Source organism: Chenopodium quinoa, unplaced genomic scaffold (assembly GCF_001683475.1).
Source record: "Chenopodium quinoa cultivar QQ74 unplaced genomic scaffold, ASM168347v1, whole genome shotgun sequence".
Taxonomy (NCBI): domain Eukaryota; kingdom Viridiplantae; phylum Streptophyta; class Magnoliopsida; order Caryophyllales; family Amaranthaceae; genus Chenopodium; species Chenopodium quinoa.
The window spans coordinates 2,487,710-2,506,135 of record NW_018744582.1 but is presented as its reverse complement, the minus strand read 5'-3'; the positions used below and the strand labels follow the sequence as shown (position 1 = coordinate 2,506,135).

Below are 18,426 nucleotides of genomic sequence, written 5' to 3'. Positions count from 1 at the left end.
TATAAAAGCTACGAACCCCAAGTTTAAGCGAACAGCTACAGCTTTGTCTTCATCTTGTGAGTTTGGTATATCGTATTCTATTGGTAGTTCTCAGAGGTTATTATAGATAGTTTTAATTTACGGTTATAGGCTTCTACCAAGATTGGATTAGACAACTGATTGATTAATACACCATACTTCTAACTAGATCTTTGACAAAGCCATAGAAGGAACATGAATATGTTCTTTTCTTGGTTCCAAGAGATAAAGCAAATATGCTACTGGGATTTTTGTGACTTTTTAATATTTGTAAGCTTCTTAATTTATTTTCTTTTTATTTTATTTTATTTTTTTCCTTTTTTAATTAAAATGTTAATTTAAGCTACTTGCAGATCAATATGGAGGTCAAAATAAATCCTTCTGAGGTAGCAAATTTGAAGGCATTTGTCAACCATCTGACAGATTTGATGCATATGTCAAAGCCTGGATCTTTGGTGATATGGTATGTACTGAAGATCTCCCTGTCTTCTTTCTCTGTGTATGAACAGTTCTTGATGTTTTGTTGCTACCTGCAGGTACGATAGTGTTACCGTTCATGGTGACCTTGCTTGGCAAGATCAGCTGAATGACAAGAACAAAGCCTTTTTTGATCTGTGTGATGGCATTTTTGTAAACTACACATGGAAGGTTGGTGTTCTGTTTTTTCTTTTCTGCTACAGGGGTGATTGTTAAGTGTTGTAATTTAACTATTTGCTTACTTCACAGAAAGGCTTCCCAAAGCTCTCTGCTGATATTGCTGGTGATAGAAAGTTTGATGTTTATATGGGAATAGATGTATTTGGAAGGAACACTTTTGGTGGAGGGGAGTGGACTGTAAGTATCTCCTTTGCTTTCTTTTTTCATGTCTCCATTTCTTGTTAAGTAAAGTTACCACATTTAAAACAGGGAATTTGATGATATACAAGTGTTATAAATTTGACAATAGATAAAATTTAGCTATGGGATTCACCCTGCATTGATACCTCTGATTAATTGTAACTACAATCATCTATCATCCTAAAGATTCAACCTATAGAATCTGTTGTCAATACTCAATACACTTAGCAGCTAATGCATATGAACTCCTTAAAAATCAAAGGACTCTGCTTCTTGATTTTTTCTTTGTATGGAGCTACCTAAGGACAATACCACCGTTGCTTGGTATTATTTTTATTCTAAACTTTACCACCATATTGAGTTTGTAGCACCAAAAAATATCTTAGCCTCCAAGGATATATCTGCTGACGTATTATTCTTCCATCAATACAACTTCTTGGATACAACAAAGTAATACTTAAAGGGATTAAACACATGACTGCAACTACAAGAGTAAGCCTTGCGCCCTTGCCATTTGCCACTTCCTTGTGGAACCAAGGAATACAAAGCCTATTATTTGTTTAATACAAAGACTCCTCTTACTCCACTGTATAGCTTTCTCTCACACTTCACATAGAAAGATCTTTTAATGATTCTGTTGAGCACAATGAAGATAATGCATATTAGTGGTGTAAGGGGTGAATGAGTGATTAATTATAAAGGAATTTATAAACTATTGAGCTGTATTGCAGATATCTGTGACATTTCTTGCTCATTAATCTTTGACAGGTAGGCAAATGCTAAGAAACCTCTAATTTAGAAATTAATTGTTCCAAAATTGTAGACAAACCTTGCTCTAGATGTCATAAGGAAGGATGATGTATCAGCTGCAATATTTGCACCTGGATGGGTCTATGAGAAAAAGCTACCTCCAGATTTTCAGACTGCTCAAAACCGGTAGCTAACTGATATTATTCTGCATTCATTGACACGCTTGTAATTACTGTCCTCTTTAGCTAGTAATTACATACATCCATTTGACTTTCCTAATACATCAACATGCTATGGGTCAGATTCTATTGAACTGTTACACCTTGATATTCATAAAAGATTTAACATGGACAAAAATAGTGGGATGGTGGAAGTACCATATGAAGCTTGTTCAACAGTTTGTTGTCAATGCTTTTCAGCTGTCTTTTTTTCATAGAAATATGTGGGATGCAACATTGGTTATATTCCTGAAAATTTGATTGGTATAGATGGTGAGCAGTAGGTATCAGTGACAGTTCAATCAAGGAAAAAATTTAAAAGACCAAAGATTACATTATATTGTTCCTGGCTTGCTTGTTATGTAATTTTGGTTAGTCTTGTTTGGTGTTAGATGGTGAACTTTGGATATTAGCGAAGTTCCATCAAATATTTGAACTTGAAGTACCAGACCTAAGATCAGAAATATAAAATCTTAAGCATGCTTGTCAGTAATTCTTATGATGAAACTACATCATCTGTTGATTTTTGGTTGTGTACACTTCATTGTTGGTTCTTACATGCATATGGTAGATCTGGTGCTTCTTATAATTATCATGTGCTTGTTCACTTACTTATTTTACATGAAAATTAATGCTCTTTCTTGTTTGCGGAGGGGCAAAGCCACTAACAGATTATCATGAGCTTGATTGACACTTGTATCTTTGTTCTAAATGCCGTTGAATTTAGTTTCAGGCTTGCAGCCTTGCTGGTTCACAATGATGAATTTTATTGTTTTGTTTTGGCAGTTGGTGGGATCTTATTGAAAAATCCTGGGAAGTGAGGCAGAGTTATCCAACGACAATCCCATTTTACTCAGATTTTGATCAGGTACTGATTGTGATCCTGTTTTTTTAATAATTCATTCTCTCTTTACTTGTCACAGTTGCTCAGAGCAAAGGACACTCATGACTCACATTAATGGGCATAGACTTAAAGAACCCTTTTCTTGTGCTGTGTGAATTATGTCTGATGTTGAATCTCAGGATTTTGCTTTTCCATGTGAAAGTAAGGGCAATATTATTCTTAGCGCTTTCTGTTGTTGCATCATCCCAATGACCCAAACTATTACATGACCCAAACTATCACATTTCAGAATGTGATATGATTTCACTCGAATCTTCAAAGTTGTGTCCTTCCCTTCTGCATACGTAGCGTCATGGAAATTCCATGCATGATGCATTAATATTTTTGAAAATGTGATGACATTTTCCAGAATCCTACTATAGAATATGTGACTATCATCTTTGGATGGAGTATAAATGCATATATATGGCGTAGATGTAAATGAAATGATAGCAATGGCAATAGTTAACGGTTAAACTATTAATTTCATCTCTCCATGGAAATCTTAACTTCCTAAGAGTTGCATGGATTTTTGCTCTTTCTTTTCTTATGTGTTCTGTTAGGATTATTAAGGCTGAACATAAGCTTTGTTTGATTTTATATATTTTAACTAAAATACATTCCTCTAAAAAGACATGTTTTACTTAAATCCTTGAGTTCTAGGTTGATATACTCTAAAGGCACCTTGGGGGAGTGTTTATTGTAAAATTTAGATGTATAATTAGCTTATGCAAGATTAGTATTGAATCCATTATATTTATTTGTAATATGTTATCAATGACCCTAGAAGCAATATGAGGTTTTTTTTTTTTTTTTTTTCTTTTTCGTTTTCAAGTTCACATCATCACTTATGACATGGAAACATTTTTGTAATATAATGCACTCGATGTAAATTCATTTAATTATTGATGAATGTTATTGGATTTTTTTTCCTTTCCTCTAGGGTCGTGGTCACCATTTTTCTCTTGATGGGAGGGAACTTTCAAATGCTGATTGGTGCAACTTATCATGCCAAAGCTTTCAGGTATGGGACGTATTGCATGTTGCCTTATTTAACTTATCAGGCTTTTGTTTTTGGTTGAGTTTCTAAACTTGATTCATTTTCTTGATACTTTAGTTTAAGACTAGGGCGGCTAAAGCCATGTTCGGGGAGCTCTTTCAGTTTGGCCTTATGTAACATATTTAGTTGTTGGCTGCATTAATAAGGGAAATATGTAAACAAATATTTTAGGGGTATAATGTCCGCACATTATTCTTAAGAGTTCAAAAAAGAAGCAATTAGCATTAATGAGGGCAAATAAGTAAATAAACATTTTATTTAGAGGGTATAATTATTCAAACACTATTCATAAGAGTTATCTCAAACTTTTTATAAGGCAGGGAAGCAATAAAAATATTCATTAAAAACTGCGTACTTCTAAGCAATGTAGCATGCTTCTTCATGTACTAAGTTCATTTGTGTATGCAGCCTTTGCTAGAATTTTCTGGAGACCCAGGACCAGATGCTACTCAAGTTTTTGTCAAGTAAGTAGATAATTCCACTGCACCTTTTTGTTCAATGGTGCTGTCTGCATATATCTTGTACTGGCGACTGGTGTATGTATTTATGTGCATGTGCCATGTGTGCAACTGTGCACACTCATAACCTTTATCCTCAACAAAGCCTACTTTTTATGGGTATGCCCTGATTAATTAACTGCTGTAAATTATTTTGAAGTTGTATTGTCATAATTGATTATTATCTACAATATTGACCAATTGTTCTTACTATTCAACTATGCTAATTACACTGTTGGTTGAGTGGATATGTCCCTTGAAAACGATTCAAATCAAACTTCCTCAATAACACTGATTTTTTTTTTTTTTCTCCCATGACAATCATAAGATGATAGATTTAATAGACTAGCCTGTGGTCTGTGGAAGAGGGGAGCTTTTGGAAAAGCAAATAAGTTAGATAAGCTTAGGGAGGAAGGCAGCTAGTGAGTTATATATAGAAGAGATCAGTTAGAGAGGGAGGTGGCAGAAAATATTGAGTGAATTTTACTTTGGATTTTGTTTAGGCCCGGGATTGTACACCCTCTTTAATTTTTGGGGTAAGGTTAGGCATAGCCCTTTTGCAATTGTGTGGGTAATGCCACATGAATTTGCCCCTCCTTACGGCCTCACCCGCACTTGTTAAAGGTATCATGTTGGTGGTTTAATAGGGCACATGCTGAAGAAGTCCTTTTTTATAGACTTCGTCACTTAAGATTGGAGGATAATCAGGTTTCATTGATGGTATTTTTTATTTATTTAAATTTTATTTTTTCAAAATTTATCTTCGCTTGTAAGGGTAAGGCTTGTGCTTCTCACCCTTTCTAAATCCTGCCTCTGTATGATCCTCTCTGATGGTGGTTGTAATTGCTATTAGTTTATTCCTTTGTTGTTTTTACACTTAATTGTCAGCCTTGAGGAGGAATCTTATAATGGAGGAGGGAATGTCACGTTTAAAGGCATTCTTGGAAGCATTCCTTATTTCACAAAAAGGCTATTTCAAGCAAAACTCCTCCTAGGGGATCCAGCTGTGGGCTTCACATATTCTGTAAGCCATCTTCAAATATTCAGCTCTGTTAGGTTTTCCCAGTTACACTAGTGTTTGACTTTTAACATTTTGTTTCTCAATGATGGTTGTGCATGCCATTTTCCCCCACTCAAAAGAGTCATACTAAAAATTACTGTTTTTCTGCAATAAATTCAGATTGAGACTTAAAATGATGTACTGCAGTTCAATTTAATTAGCATCTGGGTTTACTCTGGTTACAATTATTCAACTATAATCTGACAAGTAAAGATGAGTTTGGTGTATAATTTTTTGCTTAGTTCCTTGAAACATTTTGAGTTTAATTGGTGTTCTTCTGGAGATGATACTATTAAAATTCTCAGCTCTAAATAGTCTAGAGAAAATCTTCGAAAACATTTGTCTTATTAGTTATTTTCATTTGGCCAAGGAGAATGTGCTTAAGAAGATAGATTGGTGCTCATGTGTAACAATCCATAAAATGGGGGTTTGACCAAAAAACCAACCAAAATTCATGAAGTACTTGGATCATACTACATCGTCATGTACTCTGCCTTTGATTTTCATCTCTCTCTATCTAAGTTAAAGTATCACTGTAATCGTGCCTTGTCTTTACTATTGCAAACTCATGAACTGACCTTCCTATCTGGATTTTGTGAATTAGGTCTGTCTCTCACTGAAATAAAGTTGATATTTGTGCTACATGGAGGTGTATTTGATGAGCACCGTAGCTAATATCTTTGTCATTGCTTACTTTTGAAAAATAATTAGTGTTCTTATCAATCATGATATGAAACACGAAATGTTTTGTCCATTCTGGACATTTTTATTGGCTGGTACATCACTATAAATGATTAATTGATGAATCATACAATACTCAAATTTCAATTGGTTTGCAGGTGAAGTCAGATGGGAACTCTCTGGTGGGCATTTCTCTGGAATTTCTTTCCTGTGAGGGCGAGATTATATCAGTGCTACTTGCATCACATGGGGATACTTTACTTACCATGAACCAGTTCTCTAGCAGGTTCAGCAAAGTAATCATGCCTCATCGAATTACCAAACCGGAGTCCTCTGATGGGTGGGTCGTACAAGAGAACATCATTGCCATGCCAGGGTATACACTAACAGAAATTCGGGCAGTCTGCTACAAATTGAGACCTGAAATGAATGAGGGACAGACATCTGAGTATTATGCAGTTCTTGGTCATCTCTTAATCCAATATTCTGGTCATAATTTACAATTCCCACTCTCTTCGTCATGGATCATTGAGGGTCAAGATGTATCTTGGAAAGCTGGCTTGGATGAATCCAAGTCTGTTTCCCTTACCATTGTATGGAGATCTAAGGTTGGAGATGGTCTTAATGAAATCCTGAAATACAATATTTATGTCAAGAAAACATCAGAAGAAGATGCAAATCTGGATGTAAAGCTTCAAGATGTACAGGAATTTCTTGGAGTCGCATTTGTGGAAGCCTTTTATGTTTCTGAGTTGCTAGTTCCTTCTGGTATTTCTGCTCTCAAATTTGTCATCCAAGTTTGTGGTGTTGATGGGACTTGTGAACCACTCGATGATTCTCCATTGTTTCAATTGAATATTTAAGGTTAGCTACCATTGATTGTCTTCTTTTTTATATATATATATTTTAATAATGGGATATTTAGATGTTATAATGGCTTTCTTTACTAATTTATGATTACAAAAAGGTTTTGTTTGCACATGTCATAAAATTTCGTGACTGGATATTACTGGATTAGTTCCATATGTTACAAAAAATAATATGATTGTGATGATGTCCTTGATGCAACATGCAGCTTAAATTTTCTTGTGATAAAATTTGGCAACTAGTCTTGGGGCATTGGCTCACCCTTACACGTAACAAATCATCCCGAACATTATAAGAAACCATCATTTCTATATATAAAATTCATCCTAACATAATATTCGTATAAAACGCCAACTATTAACAAATAATAGTATATGTCACCTATAATTCGGAATTCCTCTACAATATAACCAAGTCACCTACACCCGTAGGCCTAAGCCCAATTGGTGTTACTGAAATATAAAGGTGCGAGCAGCTGCACACAAGTTTTTCGCTTTGATTGGTTAGATTTGTCTTTTCTCAAAAGGTATTTTAGGGGATGTCTCTATCCTTATACAAAACTTTTGTTTCGTCAAATTTATTAAATTTCAAGTTTAGATATAAAATTAATTCTAGTGACGTGAAGGATATCATATGAATTTTGCAAAAGATTATTATCTTTTGAGATCTCCCTTTCACCTTGTAGTTTATAAGTCACAGTAGTGCTGAACCATTAGAGAAATCTTTGATGGGTCATTGTGATTACTAATTTCCTATCTTGTGATGCAAAAAAAAGATTTGAGATGATGTCTTTTGGATTTTGTGTGTGTGACCTTTTCTTCTTCCAAATTTATCTGCTTGTCTTTTCTTTAATATAAAATATTTATAAATTCTGACTCACTTGAGATATGTAAAATTTTCACGTTCATTTTATTAAAAAGATTATGAGTGTGATAATTACCTCTACGACAGGGGTACTCTGATTTCCACTTTTGAACCATCTTTTTATTTTCCCTGGTCTGTCTTTCAGTTAAAACTTGGAAAAGCTCATTGTTTAGTGACCGAGTAATTTTGTTATTTTTGAAGTTATAATATTTATCCTATTTCCTACCAAAAAAGATTGTTTTTGTCAACTTTTTTTAAATGAAAATGTATTTTAGTTGGGAAAGGTGAAAAAAATGATCTGTTATTTATGTAATGAACACTTTCGAAAAGAATTTATATTATATATATGTGGATACATGATACTTGATTTTGATCCAAAAAGATGCAAAATTTTCTTACATTGTCTGAGTTTAAGCTGGGATATATACCTGAGCTCAATACTTGTACCCAATCTGAGTAATATTATGCCATTATAAAGCTAAAGTAAAGGTCTCCTTTACAATCCCTAATGAGCACATTTCTCCGTAAAAAATTTAAGATATGGCTTTAAATGTATGATATAAAGTGTGCTTGAATGTTCTTATCAAATACTTATATATTTTTAAAAATAAAATAGTGTGCTTGAATGTAGGTGTATCAATAATTCTGGAATTGAGTAGAAAGTGATTTATTAAACAGGATGGATATACAATGAAAAGTGCTTGGAAGATTGTTGACAGCTCTATTTAAGCTTCATTTGCAAATGTGAATTGCCTGTTCTTGATGATGATGATGAAAAAGCAATAAAAGCCAGTCACAAGTGGAAGAAAAGGTTTTAATCATTGTTGGTAGTAGCTACTAGCTTCATCCTTTTCTCTGGAGACCCCACCAACATTTCATGAGTGATGTGGCCTTCTACAATTGGTTATTGTAGAACCCTTTTTTAAGACATTTGTTGGTAGTAAATTGTCAAAACTCTAAACTTATAATAATCCCTTTCATTTGAAAGCATTACTTTTAGGATAATACACTTGAAACACCAAATTATAAATTATTGTATAAAAAATTACTCGCTTTTTTTGGGGTGTATAACAGTCAAGTGACTGTGTATTGTTTTAACCGATAATCGGAGTAAGAACTGTGGTTACAATGGACTGAGAATTCAGAATTGAGGGAGAACTACTTTCATGTGTGTTAAATGCTAAAACCAGTACTTGGGAAAGATTTAGGAGTGAAAAGGAATTAAAAAGAGGAAAGGAAAGAGTTAAAACCAAAACATGGGAAAAGGATTTCAGAAACCAAACAACCTTTTTTCCTGGGTATCAGTTGTCCTCGAGCCCTCAAATGAGAAACAACCATCCTTCCTATCCTTGTCTCCAGAAAGAAGCTGCATTCGAGGTTGATAAATAAATCCAAAGGAGATTGCCTTTTTGTCTTTTTATTTTGACTTTCCAACCAAATGTTCTCTTTGTGAGCACTATTATTGTTTTTCCTCTTCATTTTGACTAATTTGCTACCTTTTCTACCAATATATTTTCTTTCACCCAAATGTGTCACATTCCAAGGGAAGCAGATTGCTATCTTCTCTTTCATTTAGATGTCAAGAAAGCTAATAGAAATAGGCTTGTGACTTTAACATGTTCCCATGGTTCACTAGTGTTTGAATCTTCAACCAAAACAACCGCGGCCACCACCACCAACAACTTCCGTAGTTTTGTAGACTAGTGTGAAAGTTGATTCTGAGCGAAAGAGTTTGATCAAATGATTTACCAAAATAATGTAAACGAAGTTTTTCATCGGCTATTTTGCTAAAAGTAATTATATGTTTATTGTTGTTTCGGGTGAAAACAATGGGATTTTGTCGAAGGTCCGATGAAGTGGAGAAGACTAGATTCGATCCAAGTAATGTTGGGCCGAAGGTTTCCTGCACAGTAAACACACGTAAACTAGCCTCGGGGGTGTTGCCGAGGAAGGCCCCTCCGATGCTAAAGTCAGTACAGTGTGTAGAAAGAGAACACTATGCAAGAGAATTAATTGCTTGAGGCTTTGCTTGAATGAATGTACAAATGTAATATTGATGGCTTTTATACCTTTGCATACATGGAGAAGTTGGGCCTTAGCCCAATTGGCTTGCCTTGAGGACTGATCTTTGACTTTAGCACAATTGGAGAGATGAACCTTGACCTTGGGCTTTTAATTAGATCATTTAATGCCTAGGCCCAATTGGACTAAATTGGACCCAAACAACTTGCCCCCCAGACCCGATTTGGAAGGATGACGGGTCGGGTTTGATTTAATCAGAAAAGGAGGGAAGTGAATGATTTAATTAATCCAAAAATTTGAATTTAAACCGTAATTAAACCGTAATTAATGAGATAACAACAGTTAAGGCGGATAATTGTGGAAGTTGGACGGATAATGGGCAGTTTAATCGCAAGGTCGTGTGTTTAACGGTTACTTAGTGGGGTATTTAAGAGAAATTGAAACGCGGACTCCCCGTATTCCCATTTCTGGAGATATAATTAGAGGCGCGTCATCTCTCCTCACTTATTCACCAACACAAACCCAGAATTCTCGAGAGAACCCAAGAACCCGCATCAAAACTTCGCAAATTCCCCGAGCATTAAGCTTAGAAACTGAGACTCGCCACTACCAATTCGTAAATCGGCAACTTTCGCTTCAGATTAAGGTAAATTCCTTTGATTTTAGTTTATTTTTCTTCGAATTTGAACTCCTTCCCTTTTTTTTCGACTTTTTTCTTCGAAATTATCAATGGCGAGAGGAGTTAGGGTTAGAGCCCGTGCTCCAAGAAGAGCAAGGCCAATTCCCGATCCCAGGAACAGGATTGGGACCTGGAATGGACAAAGAGCAAGTCTGACCCTGCTGAAGGGATTAGGGCGACTCCAATTTCCTCGGCTCCTCCTCAGAGAACGGAGGGGCCGAGCGCTTCTGGGCGGGACGATGAAGTTCCCGCTGTCCTTTGGGATATCCTTCCCGGGTTTTCAGAGTGGGAGGATGCCGAAGTAGCTTCGGCCATGATAAAGAACCGCCCCTACTCATGGTGGGTGGAGAATGCCGAACAGTATCGGTTTTCCGAACAAATTGAGTTGCATTACGGCATCCTTGAAGCTGATGGGTATTGGTGCCGAATGCCCGTGGCATCCGATAGAATCCATCGTCCACCCCCGGGGTATGTGGGGGTGTACACAAGACAACTTCAGTATGGGCTAAGGTTCCCTTTGGACATATTCGTCCGAGACTTGCTGATCCATTACAATATTTCCCTATGTCAGCTAACTCCTATTAGCATCCGAAGGGTGATGACATACTTATGGGTCTGCAAGTTCTTCAGGTATGTGCCGAACCTGCACTGCTTCAAAAAGCTTCATCGGCTAGTGCCAAATATTCAAAGTGGGCACGGAAGTCATGGTTCTAGGTGGTACCGGATTGAGTCTCGGCCCCAGTACCTAACCATGTGGCCGAACGACTCTTCAGACAAGGACTGGAGAGGTCAATGGATTTGGGTTAGGGCTCCCACGGACCCGGGCCACCCTTGCGTCTTCAGCGCTCCCCGGTACCTTGCTGAGCCTGATCCCGACATGGGAAGTTTAGGTCCCCCCGCAGATAACGGCCCAGATCCAAACCTTAATCAACAGAATATCTTCGGCAAGCTGCCGAACCGGGGGGGCAGCGGCCGAATGCAGCATATCCCGGAGACTTGGCTCCCCGATACGCATTATGTTTTCCAAGAGAACATGCTAGCAGCTGTCGGCCTCAGCCGAAAGTTTAAGGATGGTAAGCTTCTTCGGCTGGGGCCGAGGCCTTTTAATTATCTCTTTTTCTCCTCTCACTTCGCTTTTTAATGCTGTGCCAACCTAACTGAACTGACCCTTCCCCTTTTCTTTTTCAAAGCGGGACGAGACCAACGTCGGCATTAACTACGCTCGTCTTGGCGTCAACCGAGAACGAGTTGTAACTGATCGGGCCCCCTCTATCACTGAACCGCGGCATATAGAAGTTCATCTACACTCTTCCCACTTCCAAATTGAGGTTGTTGCTCTGTATCAGAGGCAGAAGCCTTGGTGGAAGAAGAGAGATCCCTGGTTTCAGCTGCTGGACGAAGAAGCTAAAGCTGCCCGTACGGCCGAAGAGGTTGCACGGGTTATTGAAGCTTGTGAAGGAGGAGAAGGGTCCTCCAGGGCTGCTGAAGAAGAAGCTGCAGCTAGGGCAGCTGAAGAAGACGAGGCTTTGCTGAAGACCTCGGTGAGCTTTCAGACTGAATTTTATCTGTTTTTGTTTGTTGTTTTGTTTTTTTTTTTATTATTTACTCACATTCTTCTTCCCCCCCTGTATTTTACAGTCTGAAGAGAGTAATAGACACAGAGAAGGGAAAGCCCCTGTTCGTCTCGAAGACCAGATACAAGAAGAGTCCTCAGACTCAAACATGGACGAGCAGCCGCTTCAGAAAAGGCGCCGAAGAATGGCCATCATCGGCCCCCATGACTTTCAGCGGAGGCCGATGACCATCGGCGTCGAAATAAGGGAACCCGAGGAAGGCAATGGATCGCCGAGGGTTCCCCGGCCACCACCTCAATCACCTCCAAAGACCCCTCCGCCACCTCCCGAGATGGAGGTGGATCAGAAAACTCCCGAACCTAAGGGAGGGGTCCAAGAAGAAGTTCAAGAAAGTGCTGCTGAGCACAAGAATGAGGATGTCGTGATGCCCAGTGCTGAGGGTTTCACGGCAGACATTGCAAGAGAGGTTGAGGCCTTCGTCCTCACCCCTGAAGAAGAAGAAGTCATAATAATTGACTCTTCTGAGAAGAAGGAGGATGCTGAGCCATCCAAAGTTAAAGAAGCTCCATCGTCATCCTTTCCTTCCTTCCAGACTCTGCAATCTAGAGAAATGGGTTTCTCGGCCCCCCGAATTCCAATCCCATATCACATCTGGGACCTCATATGGGGTCAGAACCGAGAAGGTGATGCAGCGTACTTCGGCGATTTTGCTGGCATGTCCGAAGTAGATAGGGCAAGAATCTGGTCGCTGAAGGCCACTGCTGGGATGGGCGAATCCAGCAGATCAGTTCCTGACCCAGCCAGGTCTAACCAACTGCTGATGATGCAGGTGATTTTCCTTGCCTTTATCTCCTTTAAAATTCAGCTCTTCAATTATCATTATTATTATTATTTTTTATTTTAACTTGTGCTCCTGTTTTCAGTTCGTGCACAATCAGACTCTCACTGTAGAGCTGATAGATACCCTACAAGATAGGGTGGACGCTGCCGAGCACGACAAAAAGGTAGCCGAAGAGGAGTTAAAGCTTGCTAAGCTGAAGCAAGCAGCAGCTGAAGAGAAGCAGCAGAAGGGTGAAGAACATGAGAAAAAAGCTGTTGAATCCCTCAAAACCTTCTGCGATGCTATGGAGAAGGAAGTTTTTCCCCCACTGATGGAAGGGGAAAATTTCCTCCAAGAGCACATGGGAGTGGACATCTCCAAATTCAAGGCTACCATTGAGAGCCGAATCCAGGAAGGAGCTGCTGCACAAGCTGAAGTGCAGCAACAGCTAGAAGCTCTTGAAGCCAGCAGAATGGCTGCTGAAGAGATGCTCCAAGCCAGGGATGTCCAACTCTCATAGGCTGCTGCTGCTGCTGAAGCTCAGAGAGCTAAGCTCCAAGAAGCTAAGGATCAGCTGATGGCCAAAAAGGAAGAAGTGGCCCAGGCCCAGACAGAGGCTTCCCAAGTTCAGCAGGAGCTGAATGAGCTGAAAGGTTCCTCCTCCAAGCTCGCCGATGAGCTGAAGAAATCCAAGGAAGACTTGGAGGAGACAAAGAAGAAGTTGGTTGATGCTGAGGCTCTACTCAAAGTCCGTGTCTATACCCAGGAAGAATATGAAATGGATTTCAGAAACAGGTTCAGAGTGTGCCGAAGAGTCTGCCTTCATGCTGAGCCGAAGTTGGACTGGTCCAAATGTGCTGAATGGGTCCAGGATCCCGAAGACCCTCATATGAAGTATGCAACTCCAGTCGAAGCTGAAATCCTTAAGGCTGAGGAAGCCGAAGAAGAAGCTGAGAGAATGGAGTTAGAGGCTGAACAGAGGGAAAGAGAGGCTCGGCAGAGTGCAAAGCCTGCTTCTTCTGCTGCTGGGGCTGAGACCACCATGGGGCCCAACAATGCTGACCAGTCTGATCCTCGGGCTGAAGCATAGGAACTCGGGCAGTCGTCTTCAGAATCTTGCGGTTCATCATGCGCTCAACTTTAGACTTGCCGCTTTCTGAATTTTTGCCTTGTTTGTTTTTTGCTTCAGCTTGCCTTGTCGTACAAAACAGTTTATTTTTTTTCTTCTGTACGTATTTCGGCAGCTGTTATTTTCCGCTTGTGGGCGAATGCCGATATAGTTTCTTAACTTATTTGAACTTGTAGCTCAATTTCTGAGCATAAATTATTAATTTGATGTTCTTTTCTTCAGCTGCTTTGTTTTTTAGTGCTTTACTGTTTCTTCAATTCTGCTGAACATAAACTTACACTGGTAGTGCTTCTTGCCCCCCCCCCCCCAGAAATTGAAGTATGGCTTCAGCTGAATAAACAATTTCTTTATTTCTTAAAAATGGGTATTCGAAACACAGGGCCAACTGAAGGCAATGCTTCGTATAATGACTTTCTGGGATACAAGGCTCAGTTAAGGCAATATCCCAGAATTGTCCATGGACTGATGCCTTTGGAGAACAAATCTTACTGAAGCTTGACTTCAGCTGAAAGACTAGAGTTCTTTAAAAAGACGAGTTTGCCAGCAATCAGAAACCCAGTTACCCGAAGGCGAAGGTTTTAGACGAGGCTGAATAAACAATTTCCAACAGTTGTTGTTATCCTTGATTTTCTTTCTATCATTGAAAAATGGATATCCGAAACACAGGGCCAACTGAAGGCAATGTTTCGGATAATGGCTTTCTGGGATACAAGGCTCAGTTAAGTCAATATCCCAGAATTGTCCATGGACTCATGTCTTTGGAGAACAAGTCTTACTGAAGCTTGACTTCAGCTGAAAGACTAGGGTTCTTTAAAAAGACGAGTTTTGTCAGCAATCTGAAACCCAGTTACCCGAAGGCGAAGGTTTCAGACGAGGCTGAATAAAAAACCCTTAGAGAGTAGATAGAACCGAGAAAACTTTGAAAGGATAAAAAGTTGCGAATATTTATATAAATGGCGGCTCCAAGGCATTTCATTAATTCAAAATGTACTTACAAAGATTGTTCTGCCCCGAAGGGTTTACACATGATATTTTTTCAGTACATCAGCGTTCCAGTGATTTTTCAACTCAGTTCCATCCAACTGCCGAAGTCGGTATGTCCCTGGTTGAAGCTCATCACAGGTTTCATAAGGCCCTTCCCATGCAGCTGAGAGTTTCCCATGGATTCGGCCTTTCTGAACTGCAGCAGCATTCCGAAGGACAAGGTCTCCAATTTTAAGAGGCCTTGCATGGACCCTTCGGTTATAAAATTTGCTGATTCTCTGCTTATAAGCGGCCATTCTGTCTCGGGCTGAGTCTCTTACTTCGTCGAGGAAATCGAGAGATTCCCTCATCAGTCGCTCATTCTCAGCCGAGAAGTGGTGCACTCGTAGGCTCTCAGAGCCAATTTCCACTGGAAGAACGGCTTCGGCACCATACACCAGTTCAAAAGGTGAATAGCCCGTTGCCTCTTTTTCAGTTGTCCGAAGGGACCAAAGGGTTCCAGGGAGCTCCTCCATCCACTTGGACTTTTGATCTTCCACCCTCTTCTTGAGGGCATTTAGGATCTGTTTATTTGCAGCTTCGGCTTGTCCGTTACTTTGCGGGTGGCATACCGCTGAATATGCCAGTTTGATGCCGAACTGATCTGTATACCGCTTCAGTGGTAAGTTATCAAATTGCCTCCCATGATCGAAGACAAATACTCTCGGGATGCCAAAACGAGTGATGATATTCTGCCAGATAAATTTTCTGACAGTTTGCTCTGTAATGTTCGAGGCTGCTTCGGCCTCGATCCATTTACTGAAGTAGTCAACACCAACTATCAGCCATTTTTTCTGGTACACAGCCTCTGGAAATGGTCCTAGTATATCCAGTCCCCATTGGGCAAACGGGAGTGGATTAAGGATCGGCTGAAGATCCCTTGCTGGCTGGTGGATAACTGGAGCGTATTTTTGACATTTTTCGCATTTCCGGACCAGCTCCTTAGCATCAGCGATCATGGTGGGCCAGTAATATCCATCCCTCAATGCCTTGTGGGCTAAGGTCCTTCCCCCAATGTGGTTCCCACAGATGCCGAGGTGAATCTCCCGTAGGATATAATCTGCATCTGTTGGTCCCACGCATTTCAACAATGGGGCTGAGAAGGACTTTTTCAGAAGTTCCCCCCTGAAGACAATGAACCTTGAGTTGGTTCTCTTCATCTTGGAGGCCAAAGCTTTATCTTCGGGAGTTTCTCCCCGAAGCTTGAAAGCTAGGATGGGGTCCATCCAACTAGGCTCTGGGTCAGCGCAGCACACTTCAGGTGCTTCGTCGACACTTCTCTCTCGACGCACTTCTACATATACAGATCTGTTCAGCTCGGTAAGAGTTGAACTGGCAAGTTTGGAGAGTGCATCGACTTGAGTATTCTGACCCCTTGGGATCAGCTGAACTTCAAAAGTTTTCAGCTCTGCAATGACTGACTTGGTCTTGGCAAGATAAGCTATCATGGAGGGCTCTTTGGCCTCGTAGCTGCCGCTAATCTGATATGCAACTAGCTGAGAGTCTGTTTTCAGGAAGACATGATCGGCTTCCAGGGAGATGCACAATTCTAGGCCGGCGATTGCTGCCTCATATTCGGCTTCGTTGTTCGAGGCCTTAAAAGAAAATTTTAGTGCATACTCGAAGGATTTGCCTTCGGAAGAAGTTATCACTACTCCTGCCCCCGAACCGTTTTCAGTGGAAGATCCATCCGTAAACACGGTCCAGACTTTCTTTTCATTGTCTAGCGCTTCTTGGTATGAGCATTCGGCCAAGAAATCCGCTAGAGCTTGAGCCTTAATGGCAGCCCTCGGACGGTAGCTGATGCTGAATTCGGTGAGCTCAAAAGCCCACTTGGCTAGCCTACCAGATTTTTCAACCTTGCCGAGAACTTTTTCCAACGGCTGATCAGTTAAGACCACTATCTGATGGCAATCAAAATAGGACCTCATCTTCCGAGCAGCTACTACTACCGCGAAAGCGACTTTCTCGAGTAGAGGGTAGCGAGTCTCGACATCCGTCAGTGTATGACTGACAAAGTAGATCGGTTGCTGACTTTTACTTTCTTCCTTCAGCAGTACTGCACTGATGGTGGCTGGGCTAACGGCCACATACAGGTACAAAGTTTCTCCTTCTGCTGGGCTAGCCAGCGTTGGGAGTTGAGCCAGATGCTCCCGAAGCTGTTTAAAGGTGTCTTTTTGCTCTTCCTCCCAAACGAGCTCTTTTGTTTTCGGGAGTTTCAGGGCTTTGAAGAAAGGTAACCCCTTATCCGAAGCTCTGGAAATGAACCTCGAGAGGGCTGCCATTCTTCCGGTGAGCCGCTGAACATCCCGCTTTGTTTTCGGCTCAGGAAGGTCGAGCGCTGCTTTGACTTTGGAGGGATTGGCATCAATCCCCCTTTTGCTGACTATGAACCCAAGGAATTTCCCTGACTTCACGCCGAAGACACACTTCTTCGGATTCAGCTTCATTTGATGCTTTCTTAAGGTGGCGAAAGTTTCAGCCAGGTCCTTAACATGGTCCTCAGGTTTTTTGCTTTTGACGATCGAATCGTCGACATAGACTTCCATGTTTCGGCCCTTTTGATCGGCAAAAACTTGATCCACCAGCCTTTGATAGGTTTCCCCCGCATTTTTCAATCCGAAGGGCATCATTTTGTAATTGTACACCCCAGCGTTCGTGATGAATGCTGTCTTTGCTCGATCGTCGGGGTGCATGAAGATCTGATGATACCCCGAGAATGCGTCCATGAAACTAAGCAAGGCATGGCCACTTGTCGAATCGACTAGCTGATCGATCCTCGGCAAGGGATAGAAATCCTTCGGACAAGCCTTATTTAAGTCCGTGAAGTCAACGCACATCCTCCAGGTACCATTGGCCTTCTGAACCATCACCACATTTGCCAGCCATTCTGGATATTGGCAAGGCTCGATGAAGCCTGCCTCCAGCAATTTTTTGACCTCGGCTGCGATGTCTCGGTTCTTATTAGCGGAGTAATTCCGCTTCTTTTGCTTAATTGGTCGACACGTTGGGTCAACATTAAGCTTATGGGAGATGAGGTCTGGACTTATCCCGGGCATATCAGCTGCCGAGAAAGCAAACACATCTCTGTTGTCCCGAAGGAGCTGAATAAGTTCACAACGGGTGTTCGGATCAAGGTCCATCCCGATTGTTACACATTTCTCAACGTCTCCTTCGGCCAACTCAACTGTTTCAGTCTGTTGGTCCATGTCCATTGCTGATGGACTGGACTCTTCAGAATCTGGCCTGCTGCCTATGTCAGCAGGTGTCCCAGTCTTTTTGTTCTTCGGCTGGCTCTCTGAGTCTTGTTGTTCAGCTGAAGAGCTAGCCTTTTCCCTTTCGGGCCCTTTACCTCTGGGTACAGATCCTTGGGCCGAAGCACTTAGGCCTTTCGGCTTTTTTGTGCTTGGCTCTCTTTCTTTTTCTTTCTCCTCCTCATCCTTT

The 18,426-nt window shown here is 40.6% G+C and overlaps 1 protein-coding gene across 4 annotated transcripts in view; it reads left to right on the top strand.

Annotated features, from left to right (window-relative positions):
- Nucleotides 1–18,426, top strand: part of LOC110699333 (cytosolic endo-beta-N-acetylglucosaminidase 1-like) — a 29,136-nt gene that overhangs the window by 1,747 nt on the left and 8,963 nt on the right. The window contains exons 3-12 of one of the 4 annotated variants that reach the window (XM_021876847.1): nt 372–481; nt 555–666; nt 745–852; nt 1,679–1,791; nt 2,610–2,691; nt 3,650–3,730; nt 4,175–4,230; nt 5,152–5,287; nt 6,163–6,868; nt 8,414–8,817. In XM_021876847.1, the coding sequence (XP_021732539.1) occupies nt 372–481; nt 555–666; nt 745–852; nt 1,679–1,791; nt 2,610–2,691; nt 3,650–3,730; nt 4,175–4,230; nt 5,152–5,287; nt 6,163–6,867 (1,503 nt within the window). In that variant the 3' untranslated portion in view covers nt 6,868; nt 8,414–8,817. Of the gene's footprint in view, nt 1–371; nt 482–554; nt 667–744; nt 853–1,678; nt 1,792–2,609; nt 2,692–3,649; nt 3,731–4,174; nt 4,231–5,151; nt 5,288–6,162; nt 7,086–8,366; nt 8,818–18,426 lie in introns of those variants that run through there. The other 3 variants (XM_021876846.1, XM_021876848.1, XM_021876845.1) reach the window with 3 other exon arrangements.